Source organism: Onychomys torridus, chromosome 9, assembly GCF_903995425.1.
Source record: "Onychomys torridus chromosome 9, mOncTor1.1, whole genome shotgun sequence".
Lineage (NCBI taxonomy): Eukaryota > Metazoa > Chordata > Mammalia > Rodentia > Cricetidae > Onychomys > Onychomys torridus.
In genome coordinates, this window is record NC_050451.1 from 43,619,436 (window position 1) to 43,641,731 (window position 22,296).

The 22,296-nt window shown below is 52.3% G+C and overlaps 2 protein-coding genes across 5 annotated transcripts; one reads left to right on the top strand and one right to left on the bottom strand.

Moving 5' to 3' along the window:
* Window positions 1-10,303: 10,303 nt before the first annotated feature.
* Thtpa (thiamine triphosphatase) lies at window positions 10,304-14,505 on the top strand. The gene is made up of 2 exons (XM_036200039.1): window positions 10,304-11,531; window positions 12,858-14,505. The coding sequence occupies exons 1-2, from the start codon at window positions 10,985-10,987 to the stop codon at window positions 12,983-12,985; spliced, it is 675 nt and encodes a 224-aa protein (XP_036055932.1). The 5' UTR covers window positions 10,304-10,984; the 3' UTR covers window positions 12,986-14,505.
* Ap1g2 (adaptor related protein complex 1 subunit gamma 2) lies at window positions 14,501-21,987 on the bottom strand. Of its 4 annotated transcripts, XM_036200033.1 has the most exons (21): window positions 21,606-21,987; window positions 20,998-21,122; window positions 20,720-20,861; window positions 20,507-20,603; window positions 20,256-20,332; window positions 20,034-20,129; window positions 19,438-19,518; window positions 19,026-19,124; window positions 18,820-18,875; window positions 18,559-18,672; window positions 18,257-18,397; window positions 18,122-18,176; window positions 17,919-18,041; window positions 17,221-17,310; window positions 17,009-17,136; window positions 16,675-16,779; window positions 16,217-16,343; window positions 15,998-16,133; window positions 15,218-15,381; window positions 14,770-14,868; window positions 14,501-14,690 (listed from the first exon to the last, which is right to left on the bottom strand). In XM_036200033.1, the coding sequence occupies exons 1-21, from the start codon at window positions 21,807-21,809 to the stop codon at window positions 14,589-14,591; spliced, it is 2,361 nt and encodes a 786-aa protein (XP_036055926.1). In that variant the 5' UTR covers window positions 21,810-21,987; the 3' UTR covers window positions 14,501-14,588. The 4 variants fall into 4 exon arrangements, with proteins under 4 accessions (XP_036055926.1, XP_036055927.1, XP_036055929.1 ...); XM_036200034.1 differs by lacking the exon at window positions 20,256-20,332 and having other exon boundaries at window positions 20,034-20,125; XM_036200035.1 differs by lacking the exons at window positions 14,501-14,690; window positions 14,770-14,868; window positions 15,218-15,381 and adding an exon at window positions 15,391-15,883.
* Window positions 21,988-22,296: the final 309 nt, after the last annotated feature.

Here is a 22,296-nt window from a genome sequence, read left to right on the forward strand (position 1 = left end):
AATGATGTCAACTTAAAAAAAAAAAAAAAACAGACTTGGGGGTTGGGGATTTAGCTCAGTGGTAGAGCACTCACCTAGCAAGCACAAGGCCCTGGGTTCGATGATCCTCAGCTCCAAAAAAAAAAAAAAAACAGACTTGGGGCTGGAGGTGTAGGACTGCCAATACCCCATCACCAAAAGAAAACCCAAAACTCACAGCTTTGTAGTCAGAAGGACCTGGTCACAGATTCTAGTCAGTGATATGTAAAGGAACCCCGATGTGTGGCTTAAAGGCTCAGTTCAGGTCTTTTTTTTTTTTTTTTTTTTTTTTTCTCTAGACAGGGTTTCTCTGCATAGCTTTGTGCCTGTCCTGGATCTCGCTCTGTAGACCTGGCTGGCCTCAAACTCACAAAGATCCGCCTGGCTCTGCCTCCCGAGTGCTGGGACTAAAGGCGTGCGCCAACACCGCCCAGCTCAATTTTATAAAGAAGGCAAGTAGTATGTTATGGAGTTTTGCTCCCCTTTCAGATCAACACTTTGGATGTGATCAATCAATAAAATAACCACCACTGACTATTCACATGCCCTATTTCCTGACGGGGGGGACTATTTAAAACGCTTGCTCTTTGACTGTGTGTGGCAGGTGGGGGTAGGTGGCCTAGGTGTGGCCCTATAGGGGCACCTCTTTGGGGGCTTGTGACACCTGTGTTGGCTTTCCATTCCGCATCTTCCTGTGGAAAGCTGCTGTGTGCCTGCAAGGGCCTGGTGGCCGGCAGGCGGCTGGCGCGGAGTGTTTGGGGTGGTGGTAATTACTAGGATGGCCCAGCCCTAATGAGTGTGATCTCGTTACACTCTTGCTGCTTCTAATGGAGCTAACCTCATTTCACAGCCATTAGAGATGGAGATGAGGCCCCGCCCACAGGCCCCACCAGCTGCAGCTTTCACAGCTTTGGCCGTGGTCTTCCCTCCTGCTCGCCATTATATTCACCTCTTGTCTCCCTCTTTTTCCCTGTCTTCCTTCTGGGCCCCATTGTTCTCTCCATGTCCATCTCTCCCCCCTTTCCTTATGCTTCTCTTCTGTCTCCTTGCCGCCATGTCTGGGTTGCTTTCCCTCCATTCACTGCCTCCCACACCGTGTCTGGCCTCGGACCTTCACACTTCCGTCTCTCTGCCCTCTTTGTCCCTTGCCCTTCACCTCTGCTGTCCTTCTCCTCCCCCACACTGCCCTGTCTGGCCAGAGGACACATCTCCTGAGGAAACCAGCAAAGACAAACAAAAAGCAGTGACTTCATTATACTGGTTAATTATAATTAACCAGCACGGCTTGAACTCAGGACTGACCTGGAGCCGAGTCGAGGCCTTGATGTTTTCACACATGACAACTCCCTCTCCCTCCTTTGGGCTGTCTTCCTTGTCTTACTAGAGGGCAGGGAAGGGTCCAGACGCCCGCCCGCCTTCTCTGAGGTTCTCTCTGGCCACACAACCCTCTCTCCTTTTTCATGGAGATGACCCTTCTCATCTCAAAGTCACTACTCCCATCTCTTTCTTCTGGTCCAGGAAGAGTCTTGGGCTGGCCTCAAACCCCTGTTGTAGCAGAAGATGACCTTGAACTCTGGGTCCTGCTTCCACTTGCAAGTGCTGAGATGACAGGCGCGCATGCGCCCACATGCCCGGCTGTCCAGCACCTATTTCTTCTGCCTCTCTCTCTTTTCTCTCCCGCTCTCCGGCATACTTCAGTTCCTAAAGCACCAGGACGTACCTCTGGGTCTTTAGAAGCCACAGTACATAGAGCTGGAGAAGAAAAGCAGGCCAGTCCTCCAAACAGCATGAGGTAGCTCGCTATAAAGGAGGGAAGAGGCCTGGGGGAGAAGAGGGGAGACTGGAGGAGAGGACTGGAGGTAAGGGGCTGAGGGCCCTTGGCTTGTGTAGCCAACAAACAGGGAATGGCGCTTTTGAGTATGGAAAGGAATTTACTCCGTGTCGTCCCTCTGAGGAAACAATCCAGTCCTCTGCCTTCCTTCATTAAGAAGCCAGATGACTGGCAACTTGACCCTTGACCTTTTGCTCAAACCCAGTCCCAAAGGAAGGGCGTGAGGGTAGTTAGCTGGGACTGGAGGCTGCATTGGGGAAATGTCTACACTTAAACTAAAAATGTATGGCCCACACCCGTCCTGCCCCATCAGCTTGGCACTTCAGCACACTATAGGCCCTATGCACACACTCTGAGCACCATGGTCTCCTAATGGTATATGTCCCTATCCATACATCATTTTGGTGGAAGGCTTTGTTGGGGATTCTAAGGCCTGAACTTTAGCTTTGAGATAATCCTGTATTTCTGCCCAAATACAGGAGGAAACTCCAGTTCTCTTGTTTGACAGCTGAGGGGAAAAAATGTTGAGGGGTGCTGAGCTGCCTTGGTAGGAAACAGAAAAGAAGCCGGACATAATGCTGCATGCTTGTAAGCCCAGGACTTGGGAGGAGGGGCAGTAAAGTGTCAGGAGTGAAGGCATGTGACTGCTATGCAGTGACTTTGAGGGCTACATGAGATACCCCCCCCCCAAAGAAAAACAACCCCAAAAGCAAAAGATAAATAGCCAGGACTCAGGAGGCAGAGGTGGGAGTATCACTCTGAGTGAAGGCCAGCCTGGTCTTCGTAGCAAGTTCTAGTCTAGCCACAACTACACAGCAGAACCTTGTCTCAAGAAAAAAAATTAAAAAAGAAAGAAAAAGACTTTCCTACTCCACCAGTAAAGCTTAACACAGGAGCAGATCCACCATCTGGACATTCTCTCCAAATCTTCCACCCCTGCCTCTCCAGTCAGGGGTGGGTGGGAAAGGGATTGGGAGGTAGTTAGACAGTTCATTGAGACTTTCCCAGAGAGCAAAGGGGCCCTGGAAAAAGCGGGTGGTGGGATGCCCGAAGCTTAGTGTGAGGAGTCTGAGAAGAAAGATGGAAAAATCAATGAAATGAGTTTCTAACAGTGAGGTAAAGGACCGCCGTGTCGACAGCTTGTCACCTGCTGCAAAATATGAGCTGCCCAAGTCTGGGGCGGCTGCTGACAGCACAGATAGCTGCCTCTGTCTACTCCCTTCACTTCACCGACATCCCCCACCTCCAGCCCCTGCTGCAGGCAGGCCTTGCTTATTATAACCCAGACTCTCCCCAGACCCTCTCTTCCTTGTCTTTTCTGCTAGCTTTCTTAATTCACTCAGGGTCTTTGCCTCATTATTGCAAGAGCAGGACAGGTCCTAAGCCCTCGTTTGATACACCTTTCTCCTCGAAGGCTTCTTTCTGCAGATGCACTCTGAGGCTCATAGTGAGCTAGCTCTGTATCAACAATGGGCAGTCAGATGTGAAGGTCATGTCCTACAGGGTTGTTTACACCAATGTTTGGGCAGTAGTCAACACCTATCTCTTATCTTCCAGCACACTTGGCCAGAGTTCATGTCCTTGTAACCACTTTGAGACAGGTGTTTAAGGTGGGTCTGGTATTGATTTATGAACTTTTGTGGTTGCTGTGTATGTTTGTGTGCGCACAGGTGCACACCTGTATGTCTGAGGACGTCTGATTCAGTTTTAGCTTCATGACAGGGAATGGGGTGGAGATGCTACTTCAGGTTTGCCTGCTCTTTGAAAACACCCCTGGGCCTTTTCTGGAATCGTCTCTTCTGTATCCTCCCCAGGCTCCTGGGATGGCTCATTCACCTTTCTTCACATTATCTCCATAGACTTCCTAGATTCATAGATAACCCTGAGAGTTAGTCTGGCCCTTCAGCCTCTAACACCGTCTTCTCTACCCCCAGGTCTGCTGGTTTTCCCCCCTCGTTTCTGATTTCCCAGCTTGACTATGTATGTAGACTGAGGTCTACGAGACAGGATGGGAGTCGGGTCAGCTCTCAGACTCTCTGGACATTTGCTCAACAGGTATTTATCTGTGTGACAGACACTATAAAGTGTTACAAAACAATCAGAAACCAGAGGGAGGTATGGTGGCTCAGACCTAAACTTCCAGAACCCAGGAGGCTGTAGCAGGAGGATCTCCTCAAGTTTCAGTCCAGCCTGGGATACAGAGTGAGTCCCTGTCTCAATCCTCAACCCATTCTCCCCACAAAAAAGGAAGAGAGTGGACAGAAGATAGCTGCTCAGAAGAGTGGACCAGCCCTGTATCTCCCACTCTGGCTCTCAAAATAAAGGGGCCCTTTCATCTTCAGTCAGGTATTGCTGTGCCCTCTGGCATTTCAAAGCTCTCTTCTCCATATCCTTTTCAGGCCCAGTGTACCCTCTGCCACTGCTCAGGTCTTCTGCATTTCCAGCTTTGGCTTTTACTCCCAGACCTCACACCACTTGGATGTGATGCTGTCAGCAGCTCTCCTGGTTCACGAGGCCTTCTGTCCTGTGGCTGACATTTCAGTCCCCTTCCTCTCCTGCAAGCCTCTCGAGCCTGCCGTTTCCACCTCCATGCCCACTGTCTCTTGAGGTCACTTCCTCCTGCTTCTGTCAGGATCAAGCAAGCCTCAGGCACTCCCCAAGTAGTTTGTGACAATCGTCCTGAGCTAAGAATAGCTCCAGAGAAGCAAAGTCACTGCTAGAGACAGGAGTCCTCCAGATAGGACTCCATCCAGACCCCGGTGCCACACGTGATGCAGAGGGGCAAGTTGTTCCTGTCCCGGTCTCAATATGGTAACACCAGCTGCCTCTGACATCATGGAGGAGGGACTCTGTCAGGTTGCCAAGGCAACCCAGCAATTTATGACATCAGAGGCTTGAAGTCTTTGGTTCTCAGGGGGCTGGGAAGATTCAAGTTCCTGTCATTTGAAGTAAATGGGAATCCTACTTTTTCATCTCTTTTCTGTGTTCTCCTGGTTTGCTTGGCAATAAAATACAGAGTGACTGATGAGGCTGACAGGGTGAATGCTGGCGAGAGCCTCTTCCGGTCTCTCCTCCTCGCTGTCATTTCTTTCCTCATAAGCATCTCTTAGGGCCCAGTGGTAGTCTGCCGAGCCATTTTTTCCAAATTGCTCACCCCCTGCGGTGCTCTCTCTGCCTTGGCTGGGCTGTGTCCTCACACTAGAGGCATTTATCTCCTTTGATACCCCACTCTTTGCTCTCTTCCCTTTCCGGGGCGCTGTGCAGCTCTGACCTGCTTCAGCACCCCCGCCTTCGACATCCATCTACCTTCTTTGTACCATAGTCTTTTCCACCTCATCTTCTCCCTTAATTCTTCCCTTCCCCACTCCACCACCATACTAATTTCACACTGCTATCATCTTTCTCTTTCCTCCTGGATGGCTATTAGCTCATATTTATTAATTAATTCTCTATTTTTCATTAATCGCTCCTCAGTTCCCCCCTTCTCTACTCATCCCGTACAGATTCTCATCATTTCCTTTGGCCATACATTTCCTTCACCCATGTGTTTACTGAACCTGTTCTCTCCTTCCTTCCATCGTCTGCCCACATCTACCTCATCTTTTTATCTTTTAAGCTCCTGGGGTCTGGAAAAATAACCATGGGTTTAAACCCACGATAAACTCTGCACGTCCTTTATTCACGATTATCATTCTTTAGACGGAAAGAACATGGCCCTTGCATAAGATAGGTTTTCTGAGAATAATAAAACCTGTCTCATAAAGAATGTTGCCAAATTCAAAGAGAATAATAGCAGGATCCCATGAGGAAAATGAACTCAAAAGTGAAGAAAAAGCCACCGGTATCTAGAATGGACTGAATGATGGGGGCAGCCAGGTAGGGTGGAGCTAGAGAAACATCCCCTTACAAAATTAAAGTTGACAGTTAACTCACATAATGGAACTGATTGATGAAGGAGTTACATGCCCCTGGAAGCCCATTAAATTGATTTCTTGGCCTTTTTATGTGCCTTCACAAAACACAATCCCCATCTCTCACCTAGCCCTTGGCTTGTGGCATCTTTTGCTGCTAGGGTTAAAATACTGGGTAACAGGATAAAAGATTAAAAAAAAAAAACAAAAACAACAAACCAAAAACCCAACTTTGGTTGACCAAGGGGAGAAGGGAACAAAGATGGAGACTGTGCATGGGAGCTCATCAGCTAAAATGATACGAAAACAGGGTGAAATAAACTGGTGGGGTAAAAAATATATATACAATGGTGGAGTGGGGGAAGGGAGGAAAATTAAGTCAGCAAGGATGAGGTTTGTGGTGGAAAGCTCCTGGAAAAGCAGAGGACACGCTGGAGACCCAAGGCACATGGCAACCGAGGTGATCAACAATGCCAGAAGTTCCCAGGCTTCCCAGCTGAAGGTGAACAGAAGGCTGTCGTGCCCATGCTGAAAGGGCGCTAGAGTCATGGGGGGTAGACACATCTGCTCCATCCCCCTACTTTGCAGGCCCCTGACCATAGACTACCACCATCATGGCTAATATGCAAACTCCAAAGTAGCTGAAAAGGCCACCGTTGTGCAGACAGACCCTGAAGGAGACGGGTGGATGGCCGGACCGTCAGTCAGTCTAGGCGTGACACATAGGGACCGGGGTAAGGATCACCCCGATGAGAGGTGTCACAGTGACACACAGAACTGGATATAGATGGGGTGGGGAGCCAAGTGAAAAATGGCACAACCACAGATCAGTGGGGGCGCAGGCACAGTGAGAAGCGTGGTCCAGAGCTCAAAAAATGATGAGGGGCTTAGGAGAGCGGGTGGCGAGTCGGGGTAGCAGGAGAAGCAGGGCAGGCATGCTTCACCGCGAATGGGGCTCCCCTCACCTACTTCAGGCAAAAATCAACGTTGAAGGTATCCACTCCCGCTTCCACCCCGCACCCCGGCGCGCTAGCCCATCCATCAGCCTTCCCGCCTGGGTTTCTCCCCCATCCCGCAGCCAGCTGAGCTCCTCTGCGCCGCAGGCCCCTCCCGGCTACAGCCCATGCACTCACCCAGCCTCCCCTTCCCTCCAGGAACCCCGTTCCTGGTACAGCTCGGCGCGGTACGTCTAGGCTCTCGCCACCCTCTGTCTGTCCGGCTGGCCCACGTCTTTCTCCGTTTCTCCACCCCTGCCTCTCTTCCCCATTCCGGCTCGCACGCCCTTTCTCCCCACACTCCTGTCCCCTTCTTCCCGGCTGTCTGTCCGTCCGCGTCCCCTCCCCCAGCCCCTTCCCTCCCGTCCCTCTCCGTCCTCTCCAGTAGCAGTCTCCCAGCGCCTCCTCTCTCCTCGATCGCGACATTCGGAAGAGCATGGAAGGGAAGGAGAGTGAGAGGCAGAGGAGAGAAAAAAAAAAAAAAAAAAAAAAAAGAAGAAAAAAAAAAAAAAAAAAAACCCAACCCAGCAGCATCGGAAATCGATGCACTTACACCTCAGCTGGAAGCAGGGACGGGAGTCGAACCGCGGCCGCCAAGCAGCGCGAGGCGGGGAGGGGAGGGGGCGGCTCTTGGAAGGGACTTCTCCGATGTGTTGATTCCTTTTTTGCCCCTCCTCCTCCCTCCCTTCAGCGCTCGCTCCGGGGCGTCGGGGACGGAGATGGAAAAATAAATAAATTCACGGCGGTGAGGGAAGTGAAAGAAAATAATCAATGCTATTTGGCTGCGGCTGAAGTGTTTTCCCGGCTTCGTGAGTGGGTTTCCATTGATTCACCCTGGGCACTGGCTTGCTCCCTGTCTCCTCCTCCTCCTCCTCCTCGCCCTCCTCCTTCTAGCCCTCACTCCTCCGCCTCATTCACTGGCTGGAGCCGAGGCGTCCCACACAATGGAATAATCAATACCCAGGCGCCCGGGGCAGCCCCACTGAGCAGGTGCAGCGACCCGCCCGCCGCGGTGCATGCCGGGAGCTGTAGTCTACAGGCCTCCGCCCTCTATAGACGGCTAGGGCCAAGTCTACCCGCGTCCCACAAGGCAAAGACCTGGGCAGGGGCTAGGATCTTCGGGCGGGGCAGGCCAACGTTGCCATCCGGCTTCTTCCTTGTCTCAGGCGCTGGGTCTACTCTATTCCTGCAAAAAGGGCAGGTCCCTGTAAACACTCGTCCCCTCCTCTTTATCCTACTTACAGAAATCTTTAGTGTGTTTTAAGTCACTATTAGAACAAGCTGTTTTCTGTAAGCTGCCCACAGCCTTCAGATCAATGCTTTATATTCTAATTTCTGAGATTCTAAAACGGAGTATACAGGAGTTCATCTTACAGTGGAGAAAACCAGGGTTTACCAGCTCAAGATTGCAGGGCCAATAAGCAATAGTACCATTACAGTAGCAAACCTCAGTGGCCTGACTCCAGAGCCCAAGCCAGCTGCTATAGCATTATTTTTCTTAAATGACAACAGTAGCAAAAACTCCTGAAATTAAGGGTGGGGGAAGAAACCAGTATCTTGAGTTTCTACCACGTAACAGTTGTGTTTGTTAATGAATCTTCAATCCTCACATAATTGTGAGGCAGAGCATTGAAAAAGCAGAGCCTTGGGGAGGTGGGGTGGCCTGCAAGGGCGATGGTCTACAATGTGAACCTGTCGACTTTGAGTTTTGCTCAAGAGTCTGATAAAGAACAGATAAGCTTCAGGCTAATGAGAAGAGCTGGGGTCTGGGGGTGTTTCCTCCCGACTCAGACCTTTGGCTTTACTTTTCAGTCTTGTTGACCCAGAGAACACTGATATTTTCTGTGTTCTCTAAGATACAACCCAGTAGACCAGAAGCCCCAGTTTGTGTAATGCCGTCCCATGTTCAAAATGTCATGCCTGTAAATCAGGGGCCTTCCCAGAATGCCCCCCGCCCCCGTTGTTTCTAGAAACACGAGGGAGCAGGTGTTGACCTGTCACTTGTCATGGAAGCACATCCAGAGGTTGACAGTGTCCTCACCCAGAGCACAGACAAAACGAAAGTTTACAGATGCACTACAGTATTGGAAAAGTTAAGGGTCTCTCTGGTTCTGAAAGCAGACAGAGGGTGGCTGCTATGTCTTTCTGGGTTTATTTGTTTTTACTTGTTCTGCTTGTTTTTGTGTTTGTCTTTTCCAGGATGGCCTGGAAATCCGTCTGTAGCTCAGGCTCACCTGTGATCAGGCTCAAGCTGTGTTCCTTTTGCCTCGGCTGTCCCGGAGGCTGGGATTACAGAAGTGTGCCCGACATCTTCTCTTACTCCTGACAAAGCCAGCTCAAGGACTGCTGGAGATGGACAGCTTAGTCTGGCGCTCACTCATGGCCTTTTTCAACCTGCCCCTCAACTGTACTTCAAGCCACGTTCTGCTTAGAAACTGACAAGGTGCTGGAGCTAGCTTTTGGGCCTTTACCCCGGCAGTTCCTTCCACCTAGGTCTCCAGCAATCAAGTCCCATCACATCCTCTTCCTCCTCCTCCTCCTCTTCTTCTTTTTCCTCCTCTTCCTCTTCTTGCCCCTCCTCTTCCATCCTCCTCCTCGAATTAATTTATAAAAAAAAATTCAGCCAGGCAGTGGTGGCGCACGCCTTTAATCCCAGCACTCGGGAGGCAGAGGCAGACGGATCTCTGTGAGTTCGAGGCCAGCCTGGGCTACTAAGTGAGTTCCAGGAAAGGCGCAAAGCTACACAGGTTAACCCTGTCTCAAAAAACAAAAAAACAAAACAAACAAAATTCAGTATTTTGTTTGTAGTACCCGAGGAGTCCAGAGGAGGGCGTCAGATCCCCCGTAACTGAGTTAGGTTGTGATCTGCCATGTAAGTGCTGGGAAGGTATTATCTATCAGTCCTCCACTAAGCACAGCAAGTGTACTTCAGTGCTGAACCATGTCTCCAGCTCCCCATCACACCTCTCATTCACAATCAAAATATCACTTCTTCCCCTGATAGAAAGTTTCCCACTCACCTCTACCCTAAACATTCGTACCAGTTTGTATTAGATTCCCTCTAAAATTCCAGGATAGAGGCAGGGTATGGTGTAGGCTCACACATGTAACCCAGCACTCGCTCTAAGGGGATCAGGAGTTCCAGGCTAGTTTGGGTTACATGAGATCCTTGTGTCAAAAATAAATAAATTAATAACAAATAAAACCATAAAAACATTCCAAGGGGCTAAACTGAATTACTCCACTCATGCGCCAGACCATTACCACTGGCCAGCCCTCAGTGGGTAGCCATAAACTGCAGTGTCTGAGTGGCTGTGTCTCATCAGGCCCACCCACAGTTTACGTTGGGAGGGGTTGGGGGCTGGAGCCTAAGCTTCTTGCATTCTACTCTTCACGGTCGCCACCCCCAATCCCCGCCTGTTCAGCTTTAGGTAGAGTCCCGATGGCAACAACTAATTGCATGTTTCTGATCACCATAGCGACGGGTGGGCATGAAAGGTGAGGTGGCCCTTTGGAACTACATCTCCCATCATGCATCAGGCCCAGGGGGCCAGGCTCACGCTAAGGCTCGAGATCTTGGCCGATGCCCGGGCTCCAGGAAGGATCCAGGATGAGCAGCGGGCGAGAGGATGGTCTCGCACCTCTTGCCTACCGGCTTGGGTCGCACGTAACCTAACAGACCTCTCGGGCCTAGCGTGCCATCGGCATCGCCATACCGGTCTAATATGGCCGCTGATGCTAGGACCGGACCCGCGCGTAAAGAGCCAGGGCCAAGGTCCGGAGCCGGAGACCGCTCCCGGCATTCCTCGCGGGTGTAGCGTGGGTTCCCTTCCCCCATTTCCGGGTCCCAGGAGAGGGAGACCCTGGGGTCTTGAAGAGAGTTCTGAGGTGCAGCTGGTCGGTGCTGTACGACGATGACAGGACATTCCCGGGCGGTGAACCACTGGCCTGGCTGGCAAGGTGTAGAGAAAAGATGTTGAAAGGTCATCAGCATCACGGCCTGCTTTCTAAGGAGCCGTTTGGGTTGAAGACAGGATCAATTAGGATTTAACTGGAGACTGTCACCATTGCAGCACGCTGAAATCTCGAGGTAGAGCCTTGTGTCACCGAGGCAGAGCTCCGAGACAGTGTATGTGCCTCTTAAGTTTATCCAGGGCTAGGGGGCGTCTCTGCTGACCACTTGTACCCTTGAGCACGCAGTGAATGCTTTGCAAACTGTTGCAGATAACATGGCCCAGGGCTTGATTGAAGTGGAGCGAAAGTTTGTTCCAGGGCCTGACACAGAGGAAAGGCTGCAGGAGTTGGGGGGCATCCTGGAGCACCGGGTCACCTTCCGAGACACCTACTATGATACTTCTGAGCTAAGCCTTATGCGGTCTGACCACTGGCTGCGACAACGAGAAGGTAGTGGATGGGAGCTCAAATGCCCTGGAGTAGCGGGTATCTCAGGACCCCACAATGAGTATGTGGAACTCACATCGGAACCTGCAATTGTGGCCCAGCTCTTTGAACTGCTGGGGGCTGGGGAGCCGGAGGCCGCAGGTGTGCCTGCTGTCTTGGGTCCCCTGAAGCTGCAAGAAGTAGCTAGTTTTATAACTACACGAAGTTCCTGGAAGCTGGCCTTATCTGGTGCCCAGGAACAGGAGCCACTGCTCCGAGTGGATCTGGATTCGACAGACTTCGGCTATGCTGTGGGTGAGGTAGAGGCCATGGTTCGTGAGAAGGCTGAAGTAGGAGCTGCCCTAGAGAAGATATTGAGCTTCAGCAGCATGCTTGGTGAGGGGGGCAGGCCCTTCTGTGTGTGCTCAGCAGCATGCTTGGTGAGGGGGGCAGGCCCTTCTGTGTGTGCTCAGCAGCATGCTTGGTGAGGGGGGCAAGCTCTTTGATGCTGTCCCTGCTTCTCATCCAATCTCACTGGAGGCGACTTTCTCAAAGGTCCAGTTTGTTTACACTTCTGTAAATCATTTACTATTCTATAGGAGCTAATTTGGATTTACTTCTTGTCTTCATTCTTTCTCCTAGCCATCACCTCATTTAACCCCCCAGTTCTGCTTATCAGGTCTCTCTGCTTTTTTTTTTCCTTTCTTTTTTTCAAGACAGGGTTCCTCTGTGTAGTTTTGCGCCTTTCCTAGAACTCACTCTGTAGACCAGGCTGGCCTCGAACTCACAGAGATCCGCCTGCCTCTGCCTCCCAAGTGCTGGGATTAAAAGCATGCGCCACCACCGCCCGGCTCTCTCTCTCTGCTTTGATCCTTCCCACAAACTTCCATTTTTCTCTTTCAACTTCCTATATCCTCATTATTCCCTTGGCTTTTTCTTCAGTCTTCTATGTAGGCCAGGTAAGACCTTAGACTTGTGATCCACCCCAGTGCTGGGATTCCAGGTGTAGGGAACCACAGCCTCTGGACAGTGCTTTTGGCTTAGAGGAAAGACAGGAACATTACATTTGTATGGGACAGGGGGGTACTTTGGCAGATTTTCCTTTTTCTATGCCTAGCTCGGATAGAGACAGCTCATCCCCAGGCTTAAGGGGTTGTGCACCCTACAGGTCCTGACAGCCCTGGAGGGCCAACCCTCCCTAGAACCCACACATGGCGTTTCCTGCCATGGGTCAGCACGCCAGTGTCCATTAACAATACCGGCAATAGTTAGAAATGAGCCTGCCACTCCACAGTTCCTGCTTCCCTTTACTGCCCACGGCGTTTGGTTTTCTTCTGTTCTCCACTGCCCGTGCGTCATTGCCAAGCTAATGAGCTTTGGCTTGCCTAGATGGGCTTGGATCTTGATTGGGAGAGAGGGGTGATAAGTGAAAGGAGTTGGTTCCCTGTCTTCGCGGCACGGGGTGCTTCCTCACCACTCCTCATTGCCGGCCGAGAGGCTCACGCATGGCTTTCCAGCCACACCAACTGACTAGAGTTTTGGGGTCTCACCTCTGCAGTCCAACAAGGGAATGGGTGGCTTAGAGAAGCCGCTTGGATGGCATCTGGATTCTTGGTACTGCTTTGCAAGCTTTGGAGCCCTGGCTGGGTGGGCAGGGAGCAAAGTGAAAGCGCGTTTGATGGCAGCAGCATCTGTTTCTTTGCTCGTTGTCCCCATCTGCAGGAGTGCCCGCACAGGAGAAGGCACCCGCCAAGCTCATGGTATACCTACAGCTCTTCAGACCTCTGGACTATCAGCGCCTGCTGGAAGCGAACAGTCCCGGCGAAGCCACAGGGGACTCGGCATCCTGACAGCAGTTTTTGGGAGCAGGGTTCACTTTACAGGAGGGAAGGGGACTCTGGGAAGCCGCCATCCACCCCTGGGCCCACTGGGCTCCTTCCCTTACAACAGAGCCTCCTGTCTCCAGCCCTGCCTGGTCTTTCACCCATTCTCAGCTACCTTTCCTCGAGCCCGCCCTCACGGCTTCCCTCATCCGTCAGATGCAATCTGTGGGCCGCCCCTCTCCCCTGGCCGCTAAGCAGCCTCCATTGATTTCCGCTCGTGTTTATAGGATTTCCACTTAGCCGTGATCAGTAGTTAAGCACAGGAAAATCCCTTGCCACCCCCCCTCCCGTGGTCGATGCCATTGATTCTGCCAGCAGCTCTGAAGCCGCCTTACAGCTGAGTTAGAGATGCGGGGAAGCGGCAGGGATTTCCCTGCCTTGGGGTATAAGGAATAGCAACAAGGTGGGGAAGTGGCTGGGAACTTCTGTTAGAAATCTGGAAATTCTGCTGGGTCTGTCACTGTGAGCAGAGGGTAGAGTGCCCTGTATGATAGCCGTTTAGAGAAAAATCTTGCTCTCCAACCCAGAGAGGGGCAGAAGGAAAATCGTCATTGTCAGGACAGGTTCTTGGGGTTTCAGGAAGTCATACTTCTGTGGAGAAGGCTCTACCCTTTTGTTGCTATGCATTTTCTTTCTTACTAGGTCAAAATATGCCTTTCTGCCCACCTCAGGTTTCATAGGCTTTCATTATTTGTCAGGCAGGAGGTTGTCTCTTCAGATTGTGGTGACAAATTCAGGGCCAGAGTGCCACCTGCTGTTAGCCCTCAGGGTTGTGTTCCCAGCTAGGGTGCAGAAAGATTTCAGGTGAGCCCTGGCAGTTAGGAGGCAGGCTAGTTTAGGCCACAGCTTAGCAACCTGGAACTCCATTTGGTTTGAGCTGTACATGCCTCCCATCTGACAATGCACTTGGCCTAGGATCCTCACCTGCATGTACTGGGTGCACACACATCCTTCTAACAATGCACCTAGGACCCCCACCTGTACCGAGTTACATTTCTGTCCCACTTCAGACCATGGAATAAGCCTCTCCTCCCCCAGCAGACATAAAAACTCTCCACTTTTGTGGAGAGTTTTTATTCAAACATTTTAGAACATACCCGAGTATGGAAAATAGGGAGCTGATTGGACCTAGACGGGTTTTGGGTACAAGCAGGCTAAGGTAGACCATGTCCTTTAGGTGAGCTTTTAAGGCAAATCTTCTATTTACCGTCCTGTGCCTATGTAGAATGAGCATATGACTAAAATCAGATGCATCATGGGAGGGGTCATGCACAGTGAAGAAAGGCTTATAGACTCCAAGCCTGTCAATCAAAATAGAGAACCATTCAGATTATGCCACTAGGCAATGACCTTCTCCTTCCCGTAATTCCCCACTAGAGCAGCACCAGGCAGTGACCCTGGGCGAGGACTGTGGCCACCGCCTTTCACGGTGTATTCTGGTTTGTACTGTCATTTCACTTTTGAATGAAGTTGCCTTGCTACTTGCAGTTTATGTACATCTTTATTTCCGTTCCTTGAATAAGACACCAAGGGCCTGGAAACACCCTGGCCAGACACTAACCACAGCAAGTTACTGCCAAGTCTCCACAGGCAAGCTGTCCACTTCAAAGACCTCCTGTACTGGCTGGCCAGAGTGGTTGTAGGTGAGGCGCAGCTTTAGTCGCAGAGTTGCCTAGAAATAGGGAAGCAGAGACCAGGGTTAGGTCCCTGATTGCCCCCATCTCTCTTGTCCACAGGGTCTGACAACTCACCTTGTTAGGATTGAGGATTCTGAAGAGCTGGGTGATAGGAAGGCCACCCTGAGCTGGAATTGTGTTCCCACTGGGGGCCTGCAATTGCAGCTGGAAACTCTGGACATGGGAGGTTTGGGCAGAGCATAGTAAGGCCTCCGGGTGGGCTCAGGCAGTCCACTACACCCAGTGGCTCCCAAACATTTTCAGATAACTGTCCCCATCACCCCTTTCCCACTTCACTCTGCCTCCTACCCACCTCCACTACTTTCTGGCCTTTTCTCCTAGAGTGCCTGTGCCACCTCTGAACCCTAATTTTTTCTTCTGTCTTTGTGACAATATAGCCCAACTTGGCTTCAAACTCCCTACAGTCCAGGTTGGCCTCAGTGATTTCCCCTGCCTGAGCTTCCCAAGTTCTAGAATTACGGGCACGAGCTACCACACCTGGCTGAACCCCAGTTTTTCAAACCTTGGGCACAGCTGCCTGGCAAACGAAGTGGGTAACATCCTCCCTTGAGGAGTTGGTGGTGGTGGCAGTGACTAGGAGTAATGTCGGCGTTTCCACGGGCCGCACAAAAGAAAGGTCCAGCTGTACGCCCTCACGCTCAAACACTCTGAGACTGGGGATGGCAGCTGGATGGGAGAGAGGCAGCCCAGTGCACAGGCTTAGCAAGCCACCTGCATCCACTCCTCCAATAGAAACGGAACAAGCGAATCTTGGCCCTGCATTGGCAGCGCCCAGATCTAAGGAGAAACTGACAAGCTGAGGTGGGAGCCAACCATCTAGGTTGGGGGCGGGCGGGGAGGAGAGAAACAACAAAATGCAAGGTGATCATCAGCATGCTGTTAGAGACAAAAAGTCCAAGAAAGAGGGAAGGACTAAGTTAAAGAGGAGGCGAGTACGGCAGCTGACATTTAGCTGAGGCCTGAACAATGCGTGTGAGCTAGTCATTTGAGGTGTTGGGTAGAGAACATGAAGTGTCAAGTGTTTGAGGCAGAAGAATGCGGGGAGTGGAAGGGGCCAGTGGAGTGGGTAGTCGGAAGTGATTTGACACAGCCTGGAGCAGAAACAGGAGCACAGACTGGGATAAGAAACCTGAGGGAGATCGGTACAGAGATCCAAGACGGAACCGGCCTGGAACGAATGAACGAAACCTTTGCCTACTGAGATGGGTGTCTCCGTCCTTGGCTCAGAATGAGAAATGACACATTTCCACCCACCCTCTGTACAGGCTTTGCAGCGGCTTACCAGGGGGCGGAGGTACACAGGGAAGGTCGAGGAGCTGTACTAATGCCTCCCCTGGGGAAGGCTCCAGAGGTGGAAGATGCTGAGCGTGCCCAGAAGTGTCACCCAGGAGATCAAGCAGATCCAAGAGCTTAGTGGCCTGGAGAAAAGGGCAGGAGGGTCATGACAGGGTGTGAGCACCCACAGGAAGTCCTCCTTACCCAGGTCTTCCAGCCTCCTCACCTGGGGCTCCGTGGGGACAAGAGCTGCTGCTTCCAAGAGCTGGGGCCCCGCTTTGTTTTCCTTCTGTCCCTCAACAACTTGAGGGTCACTGCGATCCACCAGAGGCATCTTTTCAAGGATGGCAGCCCTGAGAGGATGGAATGCAAGGGTCCCTCTGTGTGAGCCCTACGCTCTCAGAGAAGCATTTGGGAAGAAGACTAAGAACTAGAAGGCCCTGGGCATGCAGGGTTGCAGGCAGGGTCTCATGCAGGGTTGCATGCACCATTCTGGTTTCCTAAGACAGTGAACTGTTGCTGGTCTTTAGACAACTGGTGAGGCTGGGAACCAGCTTAGAGTCACCTATGGGTAGGAGATGCTCACCACAGAGCAAGGATATGAGAGGTTTCCACTCTCGTATCCAGGAGGGAGCCCTGAAGAGGATAGAGTTTGGAGTTCTACATGTGGGTTTCTGGACATACCTCATGTGGTCATACTTCTGGAAGAGTACGTTATACTCCACAGCCCGCTGTTGAAGCTCTACATCCACACAGCTCCCGTAGATGGACACCACCTGGCGGATGCGACTGGGCCACAGCGTGGCGTGTGAGGGGCAATGGCAGGCAGCTTGCTCTTCCCCTCCAGGATGGGAGGGAAGGGGGCAGCCTCAGAGAGTAGGGAGACATCTAATAGAATGGGGCTCAAAAGCAGATTCTTAAGGACTAGGGGGAGGGGAGGAGGGGTGTGTGCCTGGAGAGTTCAGACTAGTAGCCACCACGAAGGGACATCTTTCAAGGGCTGGGCCCCCCTTCTTACTTGTTATCTCCCTGGAGCCGGGTGCTGAGCTTCATGAGAGCTGTGAGGGCATAGCCCCGGGTGGCTGGTAGGGACATGTGGGACTGCAGCACTTTTTCCAGAAGCGCCAGCACCTCCTCTTCTCCCACCTTCAGGTGTGGACAGCAGGTCAGGACCACAGGTCATGTCTGTCCTCATGAATCCTCCCCAGTGGACCTGTCCTCGGGTCTCACCTGCAAAGGCTCGATTTCCTCACAGTTACCCTCCAGCAGGAGGTCCCCATACTCGCCAATGCACCAGGCTGCCACCTGAGCCAGTGGTTGCTGTAGGAGAGAAGAAACACTCCTGGGTTAGCTGGAGTCCTCCTTTCTTCTAGACCCTACCGCATCCCTGTACTACAGTAAAAAGATGGTGGGGTCGGCAGGGGAGGGAGGGAGGGAAAGGGTAAGTTTGTTGGCAAGCTGTCCTGGCATTTTGGGTCCTGCTGCCCTCTGGTGGGCAAGCGCCAAAACTACATGGCCTGGTCACATGACAGAGTCCGGAAAGGCTCTCTCTCAGGAGCAAACCGGGATGCTTTCTGCCCACTCTATTCAAGCTGACAGAGGGGAGTTACAGATATCGGCTGGCGCCTGTTAATCCACCCGGCATTGGAGGTGATAAGAGAGATGAACACACGTGCCAAGCTTTAATATATCTTATTTGATCCTGAAGACAGCCTGGGAGGTGGGCATTCTAGAAAGTTGAGAATGCGGAGCCTAAGGAAAGTTGTATCTGGAGCTGCAGTCAGTAGGTATCAGGGCCAGGACAGAAGCCTAAGTGAGAGGTGGGCTTTGTCCTCGAACATCTTCCGGCCGCTATGCTTGGGGAAAAGCATCCAAACTCTAATGCTGAAAAGGCTGGTCGGCTGGAGCTGGGGAGAGGGGAGCGAGACCTGGGAGATGTCCTCTGCTAAGGCACTGTAGAGGCGGCGCACAGAATAGGCATGGAGCTCCTGGGCCTCTCCAATCAGCTGGGTCAGGTTGGCCACTGCGTCGTCCCTCACATGGGTACCTGCCTGGAGAGGGGTGGATGTGGCCAGGTCAGAGCAGTGAGCTCTGCCCACTCCTGCCCAGCTCCCTGACTACCCCACCTCACCGTGGTCAGCACGTGCAGGATGGTGTCTATGTGCCACCGCTTGCTTGGAGCGAACCTAGGGGATGTGACTCATCAGTCCTGTCACCCTCCCTCCCCAGGCCGCACTCTCTGACTCCTAGGTACTGGTCCTCTCACCTCTCGGCAGCCAATAGGATGCCTGAAGCACAATCAGCCCGAAGATCAGGGGGGCAGGATTCCAGGAAGGCCTGCAGCTCTTGCATCATGGCTCGTACATTGGAACTGTTCACCAGAGCCAGGCTCAGCTCCAGGGCCCGCCTGGCAGGAGACAGGAGTCCATGCAGATGGCCCAGGGTACCCCGCTCTAGGTCCACTGTTCCCAGGCATCTTTTTCTTTAGTTCTTACTCCAGCTGCTTTGAAGCTGGTTTGCGTTTCAGCCACCAGGCCCTGTCCTCTACCCTGTTCTCCCTCTGCTGACCTGCTAAGGGAGGCATCTGTTTCCTGGAGACATTCTACCACAGTGGACCGGTGACGCTGTACAGCACTGTGATCGGACTGCACCAGCCGGAGCAATGATGTCAGGGCCACATACCTGGTCGGAGTAAGAGAGGCCATGTCACATCTCCCGGACACCCTGTGTTGCCTCCGGTATAGGTAAAAGTTAGATGGATCAAGACGGAGGAATGCAGAGGGCCAGATGTACAGTGGTACAATCTAGCCAGACACTGGGGATTGTTACCTAATATTCTTGTCACTGTTGAGCAAGAAACGGCCAAGAATGTTAACAGCTAGAACCTATTGGAAGAAGAAGGTGGAGGCGGTCAGAGAAGAAGTCACTTGTTCAGTGGGATCTCCTCCATGATGGGTGTTAGGGAAAAGCCAGTGACCAGGACCAGCTGGGGAGGTGGAACCCTAGCTGGAGAGCACGTGGGTATATAATGGTACCCGGAGGCCCGCTGCAGAGTGGATGTCCATGATGGTGAGCACTGTCTCCAACAGGACGGCGTTGCCTGCATTTCGGCTGGTGTCTGTGTTGGTGGCGACCTGTGTGGGTGGCAGGAGAGATATATCTGCACAGGGCTCTAGTTTCCCTGAGATTTCTGGAAGGTGACTGCTGTGTTCTCTGTTCATCCTTCAGCCCCTAATGAAGTTCCATGAACCCCACTATATGTTAGGACCTGCCTACCCACTAGGGCAATAGCACAGTGACAGACTATATATCCTTCCTTCATGGAATTTATTGGTTTAGGGGGCACAGAAAGGCAATTATATGACCTCTGCAGGCAAAGTGGTCACGTGAGGAATGTCCAGGGCTGATGAACCCTAAGAAACCACATGCCTAAGGGGTGCCTCTCACCTGGGCCAGCAAGTCATTCATGGCCTCACTGCTTTCTTCATGGTTCCGTCCCAGGATCCGAAGCAGACGAAGTATCTGGACCTGAGATTGGGTTAGAGGGGTTTATAGGATAATGTCATGAGCCTGAGGTGAAAGACCTAACTCTGTGGGCAACCCCTCCCTCTCACCTCCACAGATCCCTTGGGTCCCGGTCCCGGGAGGAGATCTACTTGGGTAGTAGAGTCAGGGAAGTCTGGAGAGTCCTTTTTTTGATTTGTTTTTTGAGATATGGTTTCTCTGTGTAGCCCTAGCTATCCTGGAACTTGCTTTGTAGACCAGGCTGGCCTTGAACTCACATAGATCCACCTGCCTCTGCCTCTCAAGTGCTGGAACTGAAGGCGTGTGCCATCAGATCTGGCTTTGGAACAGGCTTTTTATGTGGTTACCAAACTGGATTTTCTGACTTTTTGGCAGCCTCCTTCCATTCCCCATCCTCAGTCCCAGGATGACTAAAGCCGTCTGTCACTTGGACTGTGCCAAAACGGGATGTGACTACTGGCTATGGTCATCCTGTGAAGTCTTCCTTGTTCTGGGGATACAAGTAACTCTCGGCCTACCTGCAAAAAGGGATCGCTGACTCCAGAGATGCTGTGCTCTGCTGAGTATCCCGCTGTCACCAGAGTCCGGAGGATCTGCACCAGTTGGGGTACTACCTGGGCAGAAGAAGGGAACAGGCAGCCTTGTCTGGGCATTCCTCCTCTCTTCTCAACCATCAGTCCCAATTCTTCACCCACCACCCACCTTTGCCTGCCCCACGGCCTGCCCCTTCACTAGCCCACCTTGCGAAAGTGCCTGAGGGCTGCAGGGCTTCTTTCACAGAGCTCGGTGATCAGCGTGATGGTGCCCAGCAGGATGCCTGGGGTCAGGGTGGGGCAGTGAATGGTGGGCCAGGCCATGGGGCAGTCTACTACATGTGTGTTTGTATGTGTGCACCACCCTTGTCCAAGGAGCGGGATTTCCTGATTTGCTTTTCACTTCATCTATTCCTAGCCAGACCTGAAGCGGACAGTGGCGAGCCCTGTGCCCTTACCATGATGGCGCTCATGGAGCAGTTTGGCACAAGGTGGGAGGAAGATGCTGGCGAGCTCGGGGTCCTTCCGAATCATATGCACAGCGGTCAAAACAGCCTGCAGAAGTCAAGGGCCTCAGATAGGCCCACCAAATTAGACTCCACACACTTCTTCCATGTGGCAGCTTGGGAACAACTTCTGGAGAGGTAAATGCCTCAAGGTCTACATCTCACCTTCTTACGCACATAGGGGCTGGGCTGCAGGAGCAGCTTCTCCACCTCAGTGGCTAGGTCTCGGCACATCTCAGCAGAGCCCATGGTGCTCAGAGTACACAGGGCCAGACCCTGAACTGGCTGAATCCCTTGGCTCAGGTCACTGTAGGGTTTGGAAGGATGGTCTGTCAAGCCGAAGAAAACCAGTTCTTCCCAGTACTGATAGCAGGCAGCCCTCTGGATTTTACAGTTCCCACTCTCCCAACACCCTGATTTCAAGTGCCCCAGAACCCTCTCACTTCTTGATGCTGTTGGTAATGAGCAGATGGGCATCGTGCCTCTCATCCAATAGAAGCATGGCCCCAAGGTAGCCCACCCTCTTGTCTGTGAATCTGGGGGAGGCGATCAGTTTCAGGCACTCCATCTACAGGGAGGGAGGCAGACCAGGAAGGGTAGTGTGAAACCACAGCACTAATTCTCTGGCTACATCCTCCTTAAAGGCAGATTAACTTGTGAGGAATCATATATTTCACCACCGTCTCTTTAACCGGAAGTTTAAGCGGAGATCCAGATGACGGCAGGCAGGTTTCAGGGACCTGTGTTGGAGTGGAGGCTGGGAGAGGCTGGGGAGGTGCCAAGAACAGGGCTGGCTAAGGAATCACCAGTACGGTAATGGATAAAAGGCTCAGAAACTAAAAGATTTAGCTGGGCGGAGTGGGGCATGCCTGAAAACCCCAAACACTGAAACGGAGGCAGGGATTTTCGCCAGTTCTAGGCCAGCCTGGGCTACATAGAGAACCTGTCTCAAACAAAACCAAAGACTGGAGAAACACAAATGGGGTACAAATACGCAAGGGGCCCCCACTGATCATCTTCCTCAAATTTTGGAGCTATCCGAGGCCAGTACCTGTCCAAAGTGGGCGGGGTAGCCCAACATGTGGACGTACAGCAGTTTCGCCAGCTGGCGATGCCTTTGCAGGGGGTCCCCATCGCGGAAGGAGGCCCGAATCTGAGCACACTCTTTCTGGATCACTTCCCGTTCGTGGGCCAGAGTCTTGGCCCCGCGTATCTCTTCGATCAAGTCCTGAAGTCTCAAGGAAGGCACCACCATCCTGGGGGCAGAGCCCGGGAGTGGAAAGGCTTTAACACACGCCTGCCGGGTAGCCAGAATTGCCCTGCGCCAAGTTCTTTAAGGGCTCGAGTCTCACTACCCCCCTTAAACTGTGCCCACATAATACCTCCCACCTGAATCCGAGCGCCACCATCCCGCCTCGCAAGGACATTCCCACTACGCATGCGCCCTTGCCCCACCCCGTGCCAGTTTCTATTGAGCCTGCGCTAAAGCCCAGTCCATTTCTCGCTTTCCTTGCCGGACTGGGATTTCATATCTCTAGTTTTCCTCCTGGATCCCTGCGCTATTTCCTTTGCGTGGTTTCCTGCTCCCTTTCCCATTTCAGGAGGCCTCAGTTTCCCGATCCCAGCCTCACCTGGCTTCGGTGTCAACTCTGCTTCGGTCCCCCCACCCAGCACTTCCTGGTATGGGACAGAGCTGGGGTTGGTGCTTGGTCTGGGTCCTTCCCTCTTCCCCGCCTCTACCA